Source organism: Canis lupus, chromosome 1 (assembly GCF_048164855.1).
Source record: "Canis lupus baileyi chromosome 1, mCanLup2.hap1, whole genome shotgun sequence".
In the NCBI taxonomy this organism is placed as follows: domain Eukaryota; kingdom Metazoa; phylum Chordata; class Mammalia; order Carnivora; family Canidae; genus Canis; species Canis lupus.
Window position 1 is genome coordinate 5,221,393 of NC_132838.1, and position 23,252 is coordinate 5,244,644.

The 23,252-nt window shown below is 38.4% G+C and overlaps 1 protein-coding gene across 10 annotated transcripts in view; it reads right to left on the minus strand.

The window, feature by feature from the left end:
* Window positions 1–23,252, minus strand: part of ZNF407 (zinc finger protein 407) — a 449,612-nt gene that overhangs the window by 126,967 nt on the left and 299,393 nt on the right. For 9 of the 10 annotated variants that reach the window (XM_072819667.1, XM_072819655.1, XM_072819662.1 and 6 more), the window contains one exon: window positions 13,510–13,688. In XM_072819667.1, coding sequence (XP_072675768.1) covers window positions 13,510–13,688 — 179 coding nt within the window. Of the gene's footprint in view, window positions 1–6,040; window positions 6,221–13,509; window positions 13,689–23,252 lie in introns of those variants that run through there. The other variant, XM_072819721.1, reaches the window with a different exon arrangement.

Below are 23,252 nucleotides of genomic sequence, written 5' to 3' on the forward strand. Positions count from 1 at the left end.
AAACTCAGCACCCAAAAAACAACTAATCTGGTTAAAAAATGGGCAGAAAACATGAACAGACACTTTTCCAAAGAAGACACACAAATGGCCAACAGACATGAAAAGATGCTCAACATCACTCATCATCAGGGAAATACAAATTGAAACTACAATATGATATCACCATACACCTGTTAGAATGGTTAAAATTAACACAGGAAACAAGAGATGTTGGTAAGGATGTGAAGGGTGCCTGGTGTGATGAGCACCAGGTGTTGTGTGTAAGTGATGAATCACTAAATTCTACTCCTGAAACTAATATTAAACTATATGTTAACTAACTAGAATTGAAATAAAAACTTGAAACAAAAAAGAAAAATCTGGTGAATATAAAATACTAAATTACTGAGTACTGTTTATTCTGATGATAAAACTAACCAGAAAAGAACATTGTAAGCAAAAGGTTAAAGTTTTTTCTTACTCAATAATATAAATGATTAAGCACTGGACACTATATTCTGAATGTAAATATATATATCTCACTTTATTTGTTCATAATTTTTTTGAATGATAGATTATAACGAATATCAGGCACAGTAATCTACCCTAAGTCATAAAGTGAATGAGAAGGAAAAGACAGGGACAAATCAGACAGATTGTCAATGAACTTCTGTTAGATCACAGAGAAATGAAGAGTGGAGGGTATGTGAAATTGAAGGGGAATATATATATATATATATATATATATATATATATCTTCAATTATAGCAATTTTTGGATAAAGTTTAAGACACATGCATGCTTAATTTTAGAAACTGCTATGGTGGTAGAGAGAAAAGAAACTGACTGAAAGAAATACTGTCAGCTGATTTTCAACAAAAGTGAAAGGCACAAGGTTTTCAACAAATGTTGCTCAAAAAAGAGACCCTTATATGCAAAAAGGCACAAAATCAAAACAAAACCCTCGACCTCTACCTCATGTTATCCAAAATTTGACTCAAAATAGATCATAAATATAAATATATGCAAAATAAATGCAAAAACATAAAGCCTCTAGAAGAAAACACAGAAGTTAATCTTTGTAACTTGGATTAGGCAAATAGTCTTTGGATGCTATATCAGAAGTACAAACCATAAGGAAAACCATTAATAAACTGGACTTCATGAATACTGTAGTCCCCTCTTATCCATGAGATACATGTTCCAAGAACCTTAGTGGAAGCCCCAAACCACAGATAGTGGCTATACATATTCTTTCCTTTTGGCCATACATACATACATACATACCTATACTAAAGACTAATTTATAAATTGGGCACATTAAGAGATTAACCACAAATAATGAAATAGAACAGCTATAACAATATGCTGTAATAAAAGTTACATGAATGTGGTTCTTCTCTCTTTCAAAGTATCTTATTGTACCATCCTCACCCTTCTCCTTGAAATGATGTGAGATGGCAAAATGCTCACGTGATGAGTGATGTAGGCATCATGGGCAGTGCTAGGCTACTAGTGACCTGACGCATCAGAAAGAGAGTCATCTGCTTAGGGATCGCAGCTGACCGCAGGTGACTGGAACCATGGAACTGCAGCTATGAAGGGGCTACTGCATTAAAAATGCGTTCTCTGTGAGAGACAGCATTAGGAGGCAAAAAGGCAAGTCACAACCTGAGAGAAAATATTTGAAAATTGTCTATCTGACAAAGGTCTTGTATCAAAAACACATTAAAAACTCTTAGATCTCGGTAACTCAATGAGAAAAGGGGCAAACTATTTCAAAAGACACCTCATCACAGAAAATATACAGATGGCAAACAAGCACTGGAAATCAACATCATTAGTGATCAAATACAAATTAAAACCACTAAATACCACTAACCTCCTATTAGAATGACTTACAAAATTGACAATCCTAAGTGCTAGTGAGGATGTGGAGAGAGTAGCTGCTGGTGGAGATATCAAACATATAGGCACTTTGGCAAACAATTTGATAGTTTTCTTTAAAAGTTCAATATATACATACTGTATTGTCCAGGCATATCATTTCCAGGTATTTGCTCAAGATAAACAAAACCTTACGTTCATACAGAAATCTATATGTGAATGTTAACGGTAGCTCTATTTATTTAATTGCCAGAAGAGTAAATTACCCAGATGCCACATGTTGTTGTGGTCCTGATTTGCATGTCCCTGACTAATAATGATGTTGAACATCTTTCCATGTGTTTACTGGCCATTTATGTATCTTCTTTGGAGAAAGATCTATTCAGATCCTTTGCCTGTTTTTAAATTAGATGATTTTCCTTGTTACTGATGAATTCAAAGATTCTTTATATATTCTAGATGGAAGTAGATCTAGATGCAGATAGATCTGCAGATTTTTGTTTTCAATTTTAGAGGTTTTCCTTTCATCTTCTTGATGGTGTCATTGGAGGCACACAAGTTTTTAGTTTTGATGCAGTCCAATTTACTTTTTTCTTTTATTGCCCATGCTTTTGGTGTCCTATCCAAAAACCATTGCCTAATTGAAGGTCACAAAGATTCTTTCATATGTTTTCTTCTATGAGGGTTATAGTTTTAGTTCTCATATTTAGGTCTAAGAAAATTTATGCTTTAGATGGATCGATAAAACTGTGTATGAGAATGCACACATACATTTCCTATTTCTGTCTCCTGAGAAAGCCCAAGGGTACACAGAGGCAATGAGTATACACAATGTGTATATTTTGGTTTCTAAACACCAGTCTCCAATAAGAAAAACCAAAGATCCATAAAGTAGATGATGATTTCAGAATTAGGGCAGACAAACCACCAGATGAGCCTGGAGCACAATGTGGTGCTAAAAAGTAAAGAGATGGTCATAAAAGGATGGGGGCACACTGCAGGATGCAGGAACCTGACCGAAAGAGCTCGCAATGGTCAAAGCTTTAGCAACCTGAGTAAGAAATAATGATGATACTGAATTGTAAACTGCAGAGTACAATAAGTCCATACTAGTAAAAAATAAATTGAATAAAAAATAATTGAGAGTGAAGGGACTGATATTCCTTAAAGAAGAATTCCAATTAAATGTGGGCAGAACAAGGGAAAGAGAGTATTACCGCTAAAACTCCACAGATCCTGTTGTAAGCAAGATCCACTAATGAATGTCAAAATTAGTGGGCAAAGTCTTGAGGAGAAACAGGCTATTTGCATAATCTGGAAGTACCTCCCTGAGACGTGTATTAATTAAAAAGGAGAAGATAGTAGGTCTGTAGTGGAGAAACATGGAGATACCACCTCACTTGGGGGCGGGGTGGGGGGGAGGTCCAGTTACAACATCCACCATAATGTACCCTGATGTGCTGCATGTCTACTCTGGAAGGTGCTTAAAGAAACTTAATTGAGTCATGAGTAAATGTCAGACTACTGCGAAACAAGGAACATGCTGAAGAATAACTGATCCATATTCTTTAGAAGCTTCAAGGTCTTGAGGAGACAATGAAAGACTGAAGAAACCCAATAACTGGAGGGCAGATGGGTCCCTGAGCTGAGTTCCGGAAGACAAATAGGACAGGAAGGAGACCTGTTGAGATGTCAACGAAGGATGTGGCTTAGCAGATGGTCCTACACTGACGCTGACATCTTTGGTTTCAGGAATCCTGTCAGAGTCATATCTCATATGCACATTCCGGGAGGCTGGGCAAAGGATATTTGGGAACTCTGCACTATTTTCGCAACTCTTCTGTAAGTTTAAAATTATTTCAAAATAAAAACTCAAAACAAGGAAAACCTGCAAGATGGTAATTTTGCTCAATAAAAACAAAACTAAATACATTTGAAAATGACTGATAATGTACATTTTACATCTTTTGAACTAAATTTCAATACTAATCAAATAGTATTCCTAAACTTCACCCATAATTGGAATAACCTATTCCATTCTTCTTCCATGAAGGGTTTCAACGGAAATAACTGTTATGCACTATCAGCAGGAAGACCTGACAACGCCTACCTGGTTTCTCTCATAAAACTGCATTTTAGTCAGGGTCAAGATATGAATGTGAGGGTGTGTAAATTTGTAAAATATATAAATTATATTGAATTAAACAGCTGATAAAAGGTGTATATAAAAATAAAAGCCACATCAATTACCTGATAAAATCATACTGCACCCACTATAACTTTCCACGATCAATTTTTTTTCCCTTAAAATTTTGATAAATGAAGTTGTCAGGGGGGATAAGATCACAATTTTGTTTTCTTTTTTTCAGTTTAACTATTTTAACTTTCAGAATTCAGTTCATGAATGCTGTAAATGTTAGCCTAGATAAGATCACAATTTTGCTTGGTGATGAGGTAAGCATACTGTCACGTGCCTGTATAACCTTGTGGCAGCAAGGAAAGAAGCTTAAAAGAAAGTTTTAATGTGGCTCTGAATTACACAGGCTAATTATACTTAACTAGGCTTCCCAAGAAAGAAGAGTCTGGAGGTCTTTTTCTGGAAAAAAAATTAAACCTCACTTTAAAACTTCTAAGATCATGTAGCTAAAGGATGAACCTGAACGCTCTGAGGGCCAGAGATCCATCAAAAATGATTAATTGAATGGATTTACATGAATTTCAGATTATCTTCAGTCAACAGTATGAGGTGTTACTAACAAAAGCTATATTTTAATTGTGCACTTTGATTTTATTTTACATGTTGTGCCATCAAGGACTTTGTAGAACACTGAAATATATACTAGAAAGGATATTATTTCAGGATCATATTCTCTTATAAAAAGTTTTAAAATATGAAGTATATTAATAACAAGGAATAGAAATAATTCAAATAAACAGGGTGTTATTTCTACTCTGAAAAAAAGCTACACAAAGACCGACCTTCTCTAGCCCTAACTTTAGCTGCACACTCCGACTGTCACACATGCATGTGGATACCTACTGAGACACATACAGATACATGGTTCTAAGATTTATCACATTTAATAGCAACTTCAAATAAATGTAAAGAAATAATTTCAGTCTTTTTCTTCTAACTTCCTACTAGTAAAAGAGCAATAACAAAGCTCACTACCTTTTTCCCTTAAAGAAAATCTATAAATAATAATTTTCAAAGTTCTTTCATATGCATGATTTAATCTGATATTCAAAAGAGAGGTTAAGCAGTGTTCCACATTTTGTGGTGGAGAACACAGACATAGAACGGCCGAGTGACTTGCCTGCAGTCACACATCTTGACAGCCTTAGAGTCAGGATGCTGACGTCCAGCTGGTCTGACACGCCACTGTCGGCCAGGCCCTGTACGGGCTGTAGAAGTCCCCCTGTGGAAACATCTTCCCTGGGGGTTCTTTTCATTTACTCTATGTTACCTCCTCACTCAGGTTTTCACATTATCTGAAGTACCTTAGAACTCCAAGATTTTAAGGCTTCATGATAACAATTTTGCTAATTCACAGATGTGATTTTGTTCTCAGCTCCTGTATATTTAGGATTATGAATGTGGGAAACTCCTGGAAGGCCAAGAGGTGTGAGGTTCAGTCAGCTGCACTGCAGTTATATACCCTCCTCGGGCAAGTCAGCCTCTTGAAGACCCAATTTTAAAAAACAAAAATCATTAAGTTGGGAATGACGCCTCCCAAAGAGCTTTGTGTTGAAGGAATGGCCCACTGAAAAGACTGGCACAGACACTCTTGCTACCCTTCCCTGCATTCCTTTGTTACCGAGAAGTCAGGATGTGACTGTGAAAAACCATAGCATTCTTTAGGACTATGCAGCGGCCACCTTAGGGTAGGACACTGCACCACACACTGTGAGGGTGACTCTCCAATAATCAGGACTGCCCGACTGCAGGAGGACCGTGGGAGGCAAGTGGCAGAAGCGTGGGCCCAACAGATGGAAAGAAGCTCCTATGTCCTTAACCCTGCTCCACAGTGAAAAACAGAAAAAGGAGGTTTTAGACATACTGAAGAAAAGTTAGAACAGCAGACTGAATTAAAAATATCTTAAAATGTATACTTAGGTTTTGAAAAAAATGTATTTCAGTACATTACTCAATAACAGAGAAACAGGGATGAGTTGAGAGGATCTGCTTATCAGTAACCTTCCATCTACTGATAAATATCTTCAAAATGAGCCGATCCTGGAGAGCAGGTCTGTCTGTTGCTGGAAAAAGCTGGTTGATGAAAATCACTGCTTTGGCATTATTCATACCCTGGCTATCTGGTTCATGGGACAGTTAGCTCCAAACTTAGGGAATCTGACAGGACCGAGAATGAGAAAGAGAGCAAAGAGAAAAAGCCAGTTACCGAAACGCCAAACCTGCCATGCCAGGTGGACACAGGGCACGCCACCAAACCAGAGGCGCCAGAGCATGAAGAACCAGGGAACAGAGACGTGTAGCAGCAGTTAAGAAAAACAGTAAATGAACCCAAGGGTGATGCCTGGAGGTAAAGAATCAAATTGTTGAACTGTTAATTATTTTAGGAAGTCTTTTGTCGGCGGTGAAATACCAGGAGACTGAAAAACAAGGAATCCAGTCTGAAGGTTACAAAGAGAGAGGGTAGAGGCTGAAAATTATAGAGCTGCTAGTCTAACATCTATATTAGGAAATAAATTTGAGATGATACTTATGGATGAGCTTAATGATACATTTGGAGAAGTACAATTTAATAGGAGTGAGTCAGCATGGATTTACCAAAGGCAATCATGTCAGAAAAAATTTCGTTCCTTTTTAGGTTGAAGTAATAATTGGTTTATGTAAGGAGAACCAATGAGACACTGTCAGGATTTTCTGAGATTTTTTGGACCTCTTCATAAAATGAATTATTGTACAAAATGTCATGACATGTGTCAGAGCACCAACTAACAAAAGGGGCTGAGAGTAATGGGGTTAAAAATAGAAGGCCCCACAATCTGGGGAAGACTACATTTCTACAGGGCTCTGCAGATCAGAACGCTAATGCTTTTAATTAATGATGAAGAAAATCTTTTATATGAGGAAATTTGAATATTCTACTAAATGAGGGGGAATGGTTAAGATACAAAAGGCTATAGCTGTTTTACCTTAACTGTGGTAGATCAAGCAAAGGGGCTCCAGGGTGGAATAGGGAATTGAGTCTGCCTGAATACGCAGCGGTGCATGTGCAGAGATAGAAGTGATCAGTTAAGTGTACTTATAGCTTCAATGGTACTGGATTAGTTAGCATTAGAAAGAAAAAGAATGTTGAGTTTTGATAAGAATCAAACTTTCACATTCCTTCCTCTTACACAGTAAGAGGAAACTGCTACGGAATGCAATTAAATAATATAAGTTTTAAAGAATGAAAAAACTGATCATCTTAAAGAACAATATGAAAATCCTACTTTGTGAAGAGAATATGGTAGATTTGTAGGATATCATGCTGCCCAGGTAACCTTATATATTATAACCTAATATATAAGAACTGATGAAAATCATATCAATTTCAATAGGATTTTTTTTAAATCCTACACCAGTAGAAAATGAAGGAATTAGAGAAAACACCACATCATCACTTAATGCTTAATTTAATAGAGAACATCATTTGATCATCACCTTTAGAAAACACATAAACATTTCCCACATTTAAAGTCCAAGCTTCTCAGAGGGAATGTGAAGGAACTAAATCAATGTTACAGTCACACTACAGAGAGTGGCCAGGCTACCCCGTCCTCCGGTGGGCACTCACCCAGCAGCAGGGAGTGCCACTTCAGAAGCAAGCTCGTTCTTTGAGTTGTGGAGGCCTAACTGTGCTTCTTCACCTGGCATTCCTGAGAGAAAACATCTCTGTTTTCTTCCTTGGCAGCATCACGAGAGTCACACATGCTCCCCTCAACCTTCCCTATGCCCTTCTCAACCTTCATCTTCCCTTCTTTCAGGTGATGTTCAAAGTATCCTGAGACATAACCACCCAAGTCTGACCAGAGGTCACGTGTATTGCAAACACAGAGAGTATTTCACTCCTGCCCAGGATGTAGTGAATGAACACCATGCTGATTCTTCGATAACCGAGATGGTAGACAAGCAATTGCTAATATAAAGGTGAAATAAAGATCATTTTGGGGGTAAAATGGATTTCACTTAATAGAAACAAACAAACAAACAAACATCTGATGTACAATGACAAAGAATTCTGGCAACTTTTACTTTGATGTCAACTTTATGGGGATTAATATGATTATAAAATCTCATCATATTGGATCTAGAATGGACCTAAATTAATCTCTTTAGAAATACAGGAAGCAGGGCAGCCCGGGTGGCTCAGTGGTTCTGTGCCTGCCTTCAGCCCAGGGCATGATTCTGGAGACCTAGGATCGAGTCCCACGTCGGGCTCCCTGCATGGAGCCTGCTTCTCCCTCTACCTGTGTCTCTGCCTCTCTCCCTCTCTGTGTCTCTCTTGAATAAATAAATAAAATCTTAAAAAAAAAAAAAAAGAAATACAGGAAGCAAATAAATCATTTAAAAAAATACGTATACAGAAACGTGCACAACTCATGGGTGAGCTTGAGGAATTTTCTCCAATTGAATACAATCCTTTCCCAACATCAGAAACAAGAAACAGAATATCACTATCTGGATTGAGGAGCACTGCGATCCTCGTTCTAGTGACTGCTGCCCCCAAGGGAAAATTTACCCTGGTTCCTAACACCGTAGATTAGTTTTGCCTGCTTTTATATTTAATGAGAATAGAACTGTACAGAATACTCTCCTTGTGTGTGGTTTTAGTTCATCCAGTTCTATGACTGTGAGATTTATTTACAGTTTCTTTTTTGTATTTGGTTCATGTGTGGTGAACACACAGCCTTTTGCACATTCTACTTGATGGGACACTTGGGTAGTTTCAGTTTTTGACCATGATGAAAGTATCAATAATGATATAAAGTATAAATACTAAAGTAAAAGACGATTTCTTATGAAAGATCAAAATCGTCACAGCAGATAAAAAAAAAACCAAATGTGGCAAGATACTACTTATAAAGAAGCTTATGTGGCTACACAAATATGAAACACAGGATGATGGCAAGAAGCATTAGTACAGACAGAAAGGAACATTTCATAAGTACAAGGGAATATATGTATTTTATTTACGATAGGTGGTTATGTGTATAAAACCATCTTAAAGTTCTGAGTAGCCAGGGACAGATCTTCAAAATAAATAAAGCCAAAAGGAAGAGAATTAAAAAACAACAATCACCACCACAACTGACAAACCCGCAATCTTAGTGGGCAACTCTTCTTGTTGACAGAAGGAGCAAAAAAAAAAAAAAAAAAACATGTAAGACTATAGACAACCTGAATGGCACAGTAAAAAAACTTGGCATCAGTGATGTGTAGGGATCACAGAATACACACCAAATAGCACCATTATTTACATTCCTTTCTAGTATGTCTCAAACATTTACCAAAACTCACCAAATGTTGGGCACAAAAAAAACATAAATAAATTTCAAAGAATGTAAATAATTCAGGATTATGTTCTATAAGCACAGTAGACAGAAGCTAGAAATCAATTTATATTACTATTTCAATAGTTAACAAAAAGATAACTAGAAAAATCACCAAATGCCTGGGAATCAAATAATACATTTCTAAAAAATCAACTTTTATTTTAAAAATAACCATTTTTATCTGTTTTTCAAAAAAAGCTATAACCAAAATTAGAGCTCACATAAAGCCTTTAGAATCATTCTCTGAGTTCTCGGAAATCAAGAGGAACGACAATGAATCACCCACAGAAGTGATGGAGACAAAGAACAATGGACAATCCTGGATGCTCAGTATGGCCACGTCTCACTGAGCATACACTGCGTTACCTGGTATGGATGGTGGGAACACTGTGCTAACAGCCGGTACTGTCCCCATCATGCAGAGGGGGAACCCTGGGACCCACAGAATTAAAACAACAGTTTTGGAGTCGGTCAACAAGGGAATGGGGCTGACTTTAAATCTATCCTATCCTAAGGGCCATACCTACGGAAGCACAGAATGCTCCTAACTCTGCAGATGAGGCCGGGAAGCTCTGAGATGCATAGAGACCTTACAAAGTGGGGTGCCAGGGTGCGAACTGGTCTCCAGGGAACTCTGGCTATGTTACCTGGCCTCCGTATCTGCAGGTACCACTTCATGTATATGAGCCGGGGAGGTACACAATCACAGGAAATCTTCTTTCTGGGGGCACCTGGGTGGCTCAGTGCCAACGCTGAGCATTGCCTTCAGCTTAGGTCATTATCCCAGGGCCCTGGGATCGAGTCCCTCATCGGGCTCCCCGCAGGGAGCCTGCTTCTCCCTCTGTCGGTGTCTCTGCCTCTCTCTGTGTCTCTCATGAATAAATAAATAAAATCTTAAAGAAAAAAAAGGAAATCCTTCTACAGAGCTATTTTCCAACAAAAACCATGATACCTTACTTTAACACATAAATTTCAAAGTATCATCTCACCTAAATTTAAAATATCACAAATGACACTATTCACAGTCTTTTCTGGGGCTGTTGTTTAATGTGTCCCTTCCAATGGTCTTGGGGATGTTTGATATACATGGTGGAGCCACATGAGGACCAGACGGATTTTGTTTATTTTGGGGGAGTTTTAAACTCAATCTTTTATTTTATTTTATTTTATTTTATTTTATTTTTTTAATTAATTAATTTATTTATGATAGTCACACAGAGAGAGAGAGAGAGAGAGAGAGAGGCAGAGACACAGGCAGAGGGAGAAGCAGGCTCCATGCACCGGGAGCCCAACGTGGGATTCGATCCCGGGTTTCCAGGATCGCGCCCTGGGTCAAAGGCAGGCGCCAAACCGCTGCGCCACCCAGGGATCCCAAACTCAATCTTTTATTAAAAGAACTGCATCATATGGTTCACTGAATGCTGGGTTACGAGATGCTCGGCTCAGCAACGAACCGTGCAGACACCAGAGGACACCGCTGATGGACCATAAGCCACTCTCAGAGAAAACCCTGCCGCCACGGCCGCCGCGGGCCCCATCACAGTACCTACGGCCCAGCATGGGTTCATCAATCCAATCATGGCGCCTAATCCCACTACCAAAGGATACGGAAGGAAGAGCACCAACATCTTGATTCATACCTTACTTTATACTGAGGAAGGCGCCTTTCCCGTAACCTTAAATGTACACTTATGATTTGCAATTGCAAGGTTAAAAAGTCAGTCAGCCTAAAATACATTATCTTTTTTAAGTTTCCTCTTAACCAAGCTAAATTTATCAAAGCAAAAAATACTACCAAAGAGCACTACTGCCATGTACAGGGAAGAACCGACAGCAGACACTGCACAGGACCAAACAGGCTCCATCAGTGAGGAACCTGGCCGTGACTTCTGCAGACAACAGTTTCCAACAGAATCATAAATAGAAACCGAACACTAGGATTCTGTGCACGGGCACATCACACACAGACACAGGGAAACTAGAATGATTTTTCTTAAAATTTGTTTTATACTAACAATATCTTAAAACATCTCTAGAAGAAACATTCAGTATCACTAGCACAGGCTGCTACTGCTGCCCAGAACGACGAAAGGGACGCATATCTAGGCTCTGCAATTAGTTTCTTCCCCCCTTCCCTGTCATTCATCTGAAAGTTACAAATACTTTATTTTAGAAAAATAACCCATTTTTAATGTCCAGCTGGTGCAGTGCAAACACAGGAGACACACCTTGAGAAGGAGGCACAGCAGGATGGCCTTAAAAATGGTCCTTTCTGCATGACCCAGCATCACTTTACATCGCCTGCTTGGTGGTTACCTGATGTGCCTCCTTCCACAGGCAAATCTCTGGCATTTGTGTGGTCATGACTCCTCTTAAGGAAGAACCCATAGGCACTGATGGCCAGGAGATATTTCAATTTGACTTTATCTGTTCTTGTGCCTAAAGCTATCAACTGCTCAGTTCAAAACCTTTTCAGTATTGTTACCAAAATGCAAGGAGTACTGACCTGTGTTTTTGTTTTTCAAAAACGGCCCTGGATATAACACAGATGACAACAACAGACATTCTACAGTTACCTTAAAAAGTCAATCATATGAGCATAAACAGAAATTGGAAAAGGATACATCAGCAAAAAACAAGCAATACCCTTATACACATTGTCAAATGTGTTAATAACTAATAACATTTTCCTAATTCAAATCGCTCATTAAGTTCTGTTTCTTTTGATGTTAATGTTATCTGAGCAAATATTATTTACATATTTTGCAAACGGGTAGGGGTTCCCATGACTTTTAAACACCATGGTCACTCCTGTAGCATCACCAGCCCTTCAGCATTGTTCTGCTAGGCAGGCATAGAAGGTACTGTGCTAAGCCATTAGCTTTTTAACTCATCACAATGACCCTTGAAACAGATACCACCATGTAGATTTGCATAGGGAGACATGATGAGGTTGTCCTGCCTGAGGTCACAGGGTGAGTATGGAAAGGAGAGTTTGCATGTGGCTCTAACTGATCCCAAAGCATCTGCTTAAAACATTCCCTGTATCGACTGGCATCACTTAAGTAGAGTACTGCTTGGCCTACATTGTGGGGCTTTCTCTAAACCTCCTTCAGAGTAAGTACTTCCTCAAACATGACCTCACACTCACAATCCATCCCATGGCCACTCTGCACAGTGAGAATTCAATACTCAAGGAAAGCATGCTTGTTAGTTAAACATGTTGGGCTACATACAGGGATAGATTTCTTGAACCCTGCAGTTGCTGCTGTGCATCTGACGCTTCCAGAGTGTGAAGTCTGACTTCTGATTCAGTGAGGTGAAAATGTTCTAGTAGCCAGCCTCGGCCACCAGCACCACATCCCTCACACTGTGGACGAGCCCCTCCTAATCTCTCGGAAATGCTGACACCATAGTACTCCGTCTGCAGTGCTCAACTCACCCCACCCCAGGGCACATTCTCTCCCTTTCCAGGTACTCATCCCAAGACAGTGGTACACAGGGATAGAGCATAACATTTTTTTTTTAATTTTTATTTATTTATGATAGTCACAGAGAGAGAGAGAGAGAGGCAGAGACACAGGCAGAGGGAGAAGCAGGCTCAATGCACCAGGAGCCCGATGTGGGATTTGATCCCGGGTCTCCAGGATCGCGCCCTGGGCCAAAGGCAGGCGCCTAACCGCTGCGCCACCCAGGGATCCCGAGCATAACATTTTGAATCACAAACATTTTTTGAAAAAAGTTAAAAGTGTTTTATCAATTCATCAAAACATGGAGTTCAAACAACTGCTATAGTTTAGTCAACTGAGGGTTAACTATTTGCTCTTACTAAACTTTACAGTGCTGGGAGGATTATTTTGTCCTATTTGCACTCGATGACATATGATAGAAAAGACCTTTTTTCATGGTGGAGTGGGGTAAGACCAGAATACACTTTTTTGGAAGTCCTTAAGCAGATGCTATATGTGCTCTACTATATTAACATAAGCGACCGTAATGGACAAAAAGCATTCTAACTCTGCATGAACGAAAGGAAATTCTCTTAAAAACTACCACTATTTAATAGTGTCAGCCTCTTACCAGCATGCAAGTAAGCCAGGTCAGGGTTCTCGATGTCGGGATGCTGCTCTTTCAAGTGGTTTCGGAATTCCACAGGCACGTTTGTCCCATAGTCACATTTGGGGCAGTTGTACATCTTGACTCCTTCATGTTTGCCAGTGTGCAAAATGTGCTTGCGGATATTTTCGGCACAGTTTGACCTACCAAGTAGGAAAGAAAAGCAATCCAAATTAAGGTAGAATCAGTATCATGAGTATCATGAGATCAGAAACAATGCTATCAGCGACAGTCAATGTAGGCCTTACTGTGCGCCAAGCACCAGTCTACGTGTTGTTCTCGGCCAGTAGTTTCAACGTGTACGATAGGGTAATCCCATGAGGCTGTTAGTTTCTGTTAGCTCTGGTGCTAATTTTTAAGCTGGTCTTTTACCTTAGTGATTGAATTCTATGCAGAACTGGAAGCACAAAATCCCAGGTGCTACGATTCTAATATCAAATTATTCTGGTGCCACTTGAGGGCACTGAAGGAGTTTCCTTAACCCCAAGAACACACCTTTCACCAGGGAGGAGTGGTATAAAGGAAAGCATTGCTGCCTCCATTGAATTGAGAGGACTAAGGAAACAAAGCAGCTTTGGCTTTTAAGTCCTGTTAAGTGAGCTCTAAAACAGTCCACAGATAGAAAAGCAGCAGTGTGTTAAGTGCCAGGGAGCTTTCCAGCGTGGTGCAGGTTTCCAAGCACCAGGGAGTGAGAGCTACAATGCAGGCCCTGTACAGTATACACCAAACAGCCCTGGCACCACGAAGAGGCTCCTCTCCTACTGTTTTCCTACACGCTCAGAAATGCCAGCCCTGAAATGCCCAGGGAACAGGGAACAGGCCTCTTTCCTGAGAAGCAAACTTCTCCACCTGCCCCTCCATCCCTCCGTGAATCTCTGCATCAGGCGTTGCACACCTAGACCCTTGCTGAACACATACGCGGCTGCTTTTTGTTTTTGTTAGAATAGCACTAAAAAGGCCACTGCACAAATCCACGTGGGTTGGTGGTGGGTGGGGGTGCACTTAACCAGAAAGAAACAGAAAATCAGGCTGGCCTCAATCTCCCACAGAGCAAAATTGAATGGCAAAAGAAAAAACAAATCAAGCCACAGAATCATCAGCATCTCTGGAGGGTACTGCCAAAGAACAAAGTCCTGCAGGATACTGTTTGACGTGAAGGTCTGGGGACCGCTAAGGTTGGAAAGCAGCAGTTAGCAAGCTCATGCCACAACGCACACACCAGATGACGGAAGGTCCTACCCGGAAGCTTCACCAGGCTCTGTGCTACCCCAACACTTCTAAGTAGGATTACATTTGTGTGTAGTACTCAGCTGCACTGCAATGCTGACTTTGCAGGAACGTGCCCTAGGAATGTCGGTGATGGATGCAAAAATGGTTATGACCCAACAATTTTAAAGCAGTGATACTAACACTCACAGGTGAAGGCAACAGATGACATTAGAACTCTAGAGACCCACCAAACACGATGTCTCTTCACTCATGAAGAGAGGGAATGGAAGCACATCAGGGAAGCAAAGCAGGGTTCACAACAGCAGCGCTGGGAACAGCATCCCACAGATGCAGAGGGACCAGGTGCCCTTTCCTAGTGACATCCAGAAGAAGTGAAAACGCAAATAGTTTCCTCAAGAATGGGCATCCTGCATCATGAGAACAGTCCTATAACCGGACCCAAGATATTCCCTTGGAAAAGGTTAGGCTACCCGCCCTTCCATCCCCAGGCAGTTTGTCCTGAAACGCATGTGCCCAATTATCTAGAGTTAGAAAGACTAACAGACAAATTCCTCTATAGCTAGACTACTAAGAAACACAGTAAAATGTTAATGCAGTGGTACAGCAATGCCCACTTCTATTTTCCAAATATATTTTAATTATATATTAATATTTATATTAAAAATTCATAACAACAAACACCTTTAAAAAGAAAAAAGAACCAGAACAACAACAGAGATTTTTTTCTGCTATTTTAAGCTTTGCCTTCGGCAAGGGCTCTGTCAAGCTTTATGTTCAGTTCCCCTTAGAACTTAGACTAAATATACGTTAAGTTTGTAAAAATATGCATATATGGCCTCTTTCTTGCCTCTACTGAATTACCAAACTTGCTTTCTCTATAAATCCCTATTGGTGGGGTACCTGGGTGGTCAGTTGGTGAAGCGTCTGCCTTTAGCCCAGGTCATGGTCCCAGAGTCCTGGGATCGAGCCCCATGTTAGGCTCCCAGCTCAGAGGGGAGTCTGCTTCTCCCTCTCCCTCTGCCCCTGCTCATGTGCACTCTCTCTCACTCACTCTGTCTCTCAAATAAAATAAAATCTTTTTAAAAATCCCTATTTTTTAGTTATCACTGTACTAAGTAAATGAGTAAGCACCTCATGTGTCCTCTGCACTTGTCACTGGCCTGCTACTTTGATGTTATCACAGTAACTGCTCTTAGAGGCAGAGACAGCGAGACATTTTGCAGAGAAGGAAAGGGGGCATCAAGAGATGAGATGACTATCAAAGGGTACAGTTAGAGAGTGCTGAAGACTGCCTTCCTTACATATTTGTATATACAAGATACCAGGCACATTCAAAGGAAAGGGTAGAGTCTCTTAATTGTATAAATATCCTTGGAATAGTGACATCATGTTGACAGAAGTAACACAGGAAAACACTTGAAGATGGATGAAACTAATGTTTACTTTTGTGATAACTGAAAGGAAGAGGACCGTTTTTTTGAATTCTGCAATGAGCTGAGTGACTGTTCCAAATTACTCCCTTAACTCTGCAGATTTCCCATTTGTTCTCCATGACACCCCCTCAACTCACCAGTGTTTACTGACACCAGGGAGTGAAAACAAAAAGCTCCCGCTGTACTTAGTGCGTTCATTAGGACTACCCACTCTTTGGTGCCACCTATGTTATTTCCTTATGAAAAAGCTAGGCATTAAGAATCAGCAAAGACAATCTTGATCAAGTGAGGAAGTCAGAATCACCAAAACCCACCAACTTCAATTTATAATGCGTACTTAAATACAAGACAATATAAAGCAATGAATTCTCATCATCAGTGAAGGTCTTGAAGAGATGACATTGAAAACAGAGTGGTTTGTTTTTGGAAGGGGTGAATCTTGGACAAAAATAAAACAACATCTCTTGTATCTCTGTAGCTAAACAGCATGTGGAAGCTAACATTCAGAAGACTAATGGTGAAGCAAGTAAAGTGGAGGAGGGAGAATTTAAAAAGGTGAGAGGCTTCTTTTTATTTAAAAATATAGACTAGAACAAGAAAGACGTGGTGTGGAACTTGATATTTTACAAGGTAGTAAGGACCATTTCATACACATATATATTTACATATACATACATATATATTTTTATTTATACTATATATACTCCTCATATATTTTATGTATAATACATGTACGTTTATTTTAAAATTTTTATACATGAATAGATAAGACACATTAAATACAAGCTAACAAGAACATAAAATAGGTAATGTCTGTCTGCAATAAAAAGATACATCTTATGTATTGCATGGATGACAGTGTATTGGTATGCAATCAAAATTTGTTCTTCTGCATTTAATGTCATGCCATATAAAACTTTTTAAAATATTGGGACAAAACTGAGCCTTTCACACCTGCAAAAGCAAACTATTCCAGTCAAAGCCTAAGAAGTAAAAGTGATGACATTATGCCAATATCATTTAAAGCAGAATATCTACAGTAAGTAAGGGCAAACTTCAGTCCCTGCACTTGAGAACCTCACATAACATGTCCCAGAACTCGAGGAATAATAAATAGATTGGACACCTTCTGGTAAGTAATTCTTAATGCTATTCAGCCCAAAAATGCTCATTCTTCCCCAAAATAAAACTTATGAGTAGGAATTAGCATGGTAAATTGAAGTGGTGCTAATCAAGGATGGGCTGTGCAGGAGAAGGAGGGATGCCCTATGATATGGTTTCAAACAGGGTCATGACTAAATCACTAGGCATGACAGCAGTTAAGCCAACTGGGTACACAATCATTAGGACTGGGTGACTGAATCATGTTTTCACTTTGACATCGATTTTTTTTCGTAAAGAACTTATTTCTGTCCCATGTTCATAGACTGGAAGGTTTGATATTGCTAAGATGGTGATACTCCTCAAATGATGCACAGATTCAATGCACTCCCTGTCAAAGTCTCAGCTGGATGTCTTACCTCAGCTGATCCTAAGGTTCATATGGAAATGCACAGGCCTAGAAGAGCCAATACAGTTTCAAAAAAGAACTAGGTTGGAATACTCACACTTTCTGAGTTCAGAAGTTATTCCAAAGCCATAGTAACCAAGACAGTGTGGTACAAGAAAAGGACAGACATTGGGAATTGGCATTGGAAGCCACAGTTTCCACTGAAGTTAGATGCCTGAGTGCTGGCTGCAGGCTCCCTACAGGGGTTAGGGATGCACGCAGGATTTGCTGGTACCAGGATCTACATGCACAATGTGAATGGGAAAGTTATGAGGAAACTCAGAATTAGATTCAGGAGTATGACATGTTGACAATCCTGAGGCAGCTTACAATATATACATACAGAGAGTAATGTGCAACGTATTACATAAAATACAAGCTGGGCAATGGGCAAAGGACCAAAATGGGAACTAATTTCAAGGCTTCTGAAAATATATGTAATAAAGGAAATATTTTATTTGGTTCAAAGGCAGTGTGTTTCAAAATAATAACTGGAATATCAAAAGTGCTTCTAGAGCTCTGCAAAATTATTTTTTAGTACTACTTGCTAACTCACTGCATATTACACAAAAAACATTAGGTTAAATTTATGTTATATTTGAACTACGAAAAAGGAAGCATAGAAAAATTCTGAATGTTTTCCCTCTTTTGATATATGTTATTTTGGTTATTAAAACAAAAAGCACCAGTGAAGCTGTTGAACAAACACACATTTGTGTATTTCAAACAAAAAGTCTAACAATGGATAGATACAGTGAAAGTCTCCCATCCACCACCTCTGCCCCCACTGCCCCAGGCAGGTACAATTTTTAACTTCTTATCAATCTTTTGGGAGAATTAAAAATGACTGCAAATATATTGTACATTCTTATCGCCACCCTCCTGGTATACAAACTTGCTGGCCTAGCATTAGTCAGCATCTTGCTTTCCTTACCTAAGGATGTAGCACAGGAGATCTTGCCACTTCAGCATGAGAAAGCCCCCTGTTGCTGCCTTCAGCCTCCCTCCAACTCCCTCCCCCACTTCTTCTTCTTCTCTGTTTTTTTAATAGCCACACAGTATGGATACAGCATATTATATTTAAGCGATCCTCTACTGATGGGCATTTAGGTTGTTTCCACCTCCCTCCGACTCCCTCCTCCACTCCTTCTTCTTCTCTGTTTTTTTTTTAATAGCCACACAGTCTGGATACAGCATATTATATTTAAGCGATCCTCTACTGATGGGCATTTAGGTTGTTTCCAATCACTTGCTAGTAGTGTAAACAAGGTTGAAATGAATAATCTTCTAAAACACTTTCTATTTCTCAGGATGCCAAGAGAATTTCATGATGCCAAGTGGAAGTGTTTCAAATGTCAATGGGCATATGTTTTTGTAATTTTGATAAATTCTGCCAAATTGCCCTCCAGAGAAGTTGTAGCAATTTATGCTTCTACCAACAATGTTTGAGAGATGCTGTTTCTGCACATTCTTGCCAATGAAATGTGTTACCAAACTTTCAATTTTTTGCTCATTTGGTAGGAGAAAAAAACTCCAGCTCACTGGAGTTTCATTTTTTAATTTTTACATTTGAATTTGCATTTTTCTTATAATGAATGAAGCTAAGTATCGTCAAATATTGAAATGCCATATGTATTCTCTTTTCCAATGCACTGGTTTTGTATTTTGATCTGCTTTCTTTTATAGTGTTGTTAGTCATTCTCTTATACAATTAAGGAGATTGACTATGACAGAAGCTGCACATACTTTTTCCCTAGGTATTTTTTTCTTCTTTTGACCATGCTTATGGTAAAGCAGAAGTTTTTAGATTTTGTTCCATGCCTTCCTTAGTTGAAAGTTATAAAAAGACCTGTCCCACATTTGGTTCTGGTACTTTTATAGTTATATAACCTGACATTAAGTATTAGATCCATTTCAAAACCATCGTAGAGTGTGGTACAAAGTATAGATCCAGAGTACTAGCTGGATCTCTCAATACCATTCATTAATAGTCCATCTTTCCTCCACTGACTTGAAATGTCATCTAATTTTGTTTGAAGCTAATTCTGGACTTTCTATTATAATGAGCTGGTCAGTCTGTGCATGTACCAATCTGTTTTAATAAGCCAGGCTGCATACAGGAGGCTCACATCTGGTAGAGCTCATCCTTCTACATTGTTCTTTTTCCTCCCATCATAGCAGGATCAGTGTCCTACCCAGGCCATTATGGAGTCAGTCATAAGACTGTAGCCTTCAGCAGTCTTAATGGCAAACATCTTGAGCTAATTATGGAACCAGAGAGACCTAGGCCAATAATAAATTAATATCCCAAATACAACTAGTTATTTCCTATGTACTTATTAATATGTACTGATAATATGATCTTTCTGATAAAGAAGCTCAAACACAGACTGGCCCAGATATATAGAAGGTGTCGGCACTCAGAGGTCCTAAATAAATCTGAGTTTACTATTTCCCCAAAGGAAGCTACATATCCACCTCAACATTCTAAAATTTGCTTGAGTGAAATTAATGATGGTCTTAATCTTCTGGTAACAATTTGGCATGCTATATATGTAAATTGACATAAAAATTCTGTAAGTTCTACTTAAAGAAACACATCAGTTTTGTTCAACACTTTGATTCTCAAACTTTTTGAACACAGAGCACTCTTTAGGTTCAGGGGAATAATACATATATCTCATAAGGCTGTCAGGAGCATTACGGTAAATTACATTAAGCATGTTCAGAAACTGCAGTAGGTACTCAATTCTTTTTTTATTACTACTACTAGTCTTTCTATTAAATGCAAGACAGTTCAACTATCAGAATCATTATTAGCAATTATATTGCTAATTATATATGAAAAGCAATTTCAATTCACTTGAATAAAAACAGATTCCCAAAACAGTTATATAAGTGAACATACGTGTACACGTTGAGAAATGCAATTTCTTCTTCTGCCTGTTTGGAATAGTCTTTGGACTCCTATCCTTGAAAATAATTACTCTGTAGTTAAGTTTTATGTATTGGAACAAGAGCATCAATACTATGCACTGTAGTACGTATTTATCTAAAATTTCAGTGGAAAGGGGTTTCTACTATATCTTTATAATAGTAATTCAAAATGAATAAGGAATAACCCAAAGAAAGGATTTATGTAAATTAAACTTAAGTTCATCACATATTTTTTTAACCAGTAGTATTTAATTATAAATTTACTGGGCAAAAAACCAGTCTAAGAAAAACAAGAAAATCTCTGTGGGAGAGAGGAACATAAAGCTGCCAAGTCACTGCAAGTTGGAAGAATGTGCTCCAATATATAAGCTCAAGGCCTGTTCACAGTTTACGTAACGCAGCCCGAGGCATACAGTCCTCTACCAATTCTGTTCTCACTCAAGGACCCATAAGGAAAAAGCCTGATAATTTTAGACTACAGAACATTTGTGCTGTTTAAATTTAAAGTTGGTGAGAAGCTGTAAGAATAAAGAATTTCAAATTCCCCTGCCTAAAATGAAACATTTTATCGATGATGTTTAGAAAATGAATGTCATTTGAAGTGTTGAACCAAATAAATCACCAGAATAGACAGCACAAAGATCCATGTATATAAGGGATAAAGATGTCATTTCAGATCAATAAGGAAACGATGGGTTTTATATAATAAATGGTGTTGAGTCAACTGCCTGCTGTATGGGGAGAAACAAATTAGATTTTTATGGCCCTAACCATGTAAAAATAAATGCCATTTGGATTTTAACATTAACATAAGCACACTATATTATAAAAGTGCTAGAAGAAAATACAAGAAAATATTTTTATAATCTTGGTTGCAAAGAGCATTCCTAAATTCAAAACCCAAATGCTACAAAATGATGTAGCAAAATACACTTCATAAAAGTTAAAATTGCCATATAGCATAATACATTATAAATAAAGTTAAAAGACAAGTCAAAGAAATAGAGAGAATATATGCAACATAAAGACAAATGCTTAATAAAAAGACTACAAAATGAGTACCTATGATTAATAATTTAAAAAAAAGATAAAAATCTCAAAAACCAGATGAAGAGCATAAGTAAGAAATCTGTAACTGGGGATCTATAAGAGGTTATGTAAGCATTAAAAGGTAATCAATGACTCTAGTAGCCAAAGAAATGAAAATCAAAGCCTAGTGTAACAGAGGGGCAAAATTTAAGAAGATTGGTAACATTAATTATTGGTAAGGGAAAAATCTATCACTGGTGACAATATCCAATAGCTTTTGGAAGACATTTGAAGATAGCCTTCAAAATTAAAATATACAAATATTCTTGGATTTAGGAATTCAATTTCTAGAAATTAGCCACACGGAGAATCATTGAGCTATTATTTATAACATTAGGCTAAACACACTAAACTTTAGGAAAAAAATTAAAACTAGAGATCTATTAACAGAGGAATGGGTCAGTAATTTATGGTAATCCACTCTGTGGGATTCAACACTGCTGAGGGTAAGGGTTAATTTTCAAGCCTGTTTCCCAGAGGAGGTGGTGGCATCTTACGAGCTTCCTGGAAGCCAACTACATCCTGGTGGGACACTGGGAGGACACAGCCTGATTACAGGAAAAGAGAGGGTATTCCCCAACCATGAATGTTTAGTGGTGTCAGGACAAGGCAAGAGGCCTGGTCGGCCAGGTCACTGGACTGCTCAACCACAACCCTGAACACACACCTAAGAAGGATGGTACTCCCCCAGTGGTGGAGCTGAAGAGTTCCACAGCCAAAGAGTCAGAACTTTCCCAGTATGACATCCAACACTATAAAATCAAGTGTTGCTTCAGAGTAGAACAGGTATGGACACAGGCTGAAGGGAGGAATAATAGCCATGCACCTGTCTATGACTTTCTCCCAGCAAATGCTGTTGACAAAGGCCTGGTGTGTATGCTACTCATCATTCACCCTTATTTGTTGGACAAAGCCTATCAAATAAAATAAGGTAAACCTTATGTCCCACCATGGAAAAATTTCCAATTTAATTAAAACAAAAATAAAACAAGTCCCAGATAAATACATATATGGCTTTTTCTAGCTTTTTAAAGTTATATACATAGTCACATGGATATATAAATGCATTAAATGTGTAAAGGAGGAAATGGTAGTAATACTATATCGATGTTGTTAATTATCTTTATGGAAATGTTTCCAAATCAGGAAACTTTCATGTTTGCTTAGTATATGTTTAGATCACTTGGAAGATTCATGAGAATATCTTCTAAATTTTACTCATGTATAAAGCAAATATGATCAGAACATGTATTTCAAAAAGAAGTGGATAGTAGTAAAGTATTGTATCAAATGTAAATATTATAAACAATAAACAGTATAGTCAACATAAGCTGGGAACAGAGGTCGGGAAAACTCTAAATACAAAGATTCTCCTGTTTACATAGAGACAATTCAAACTGATGAATCAGATAAAAGATTTAAGTACAGTAAGTTGAGTTGTAAAGGTAATCACTTGGATTAACAAACAG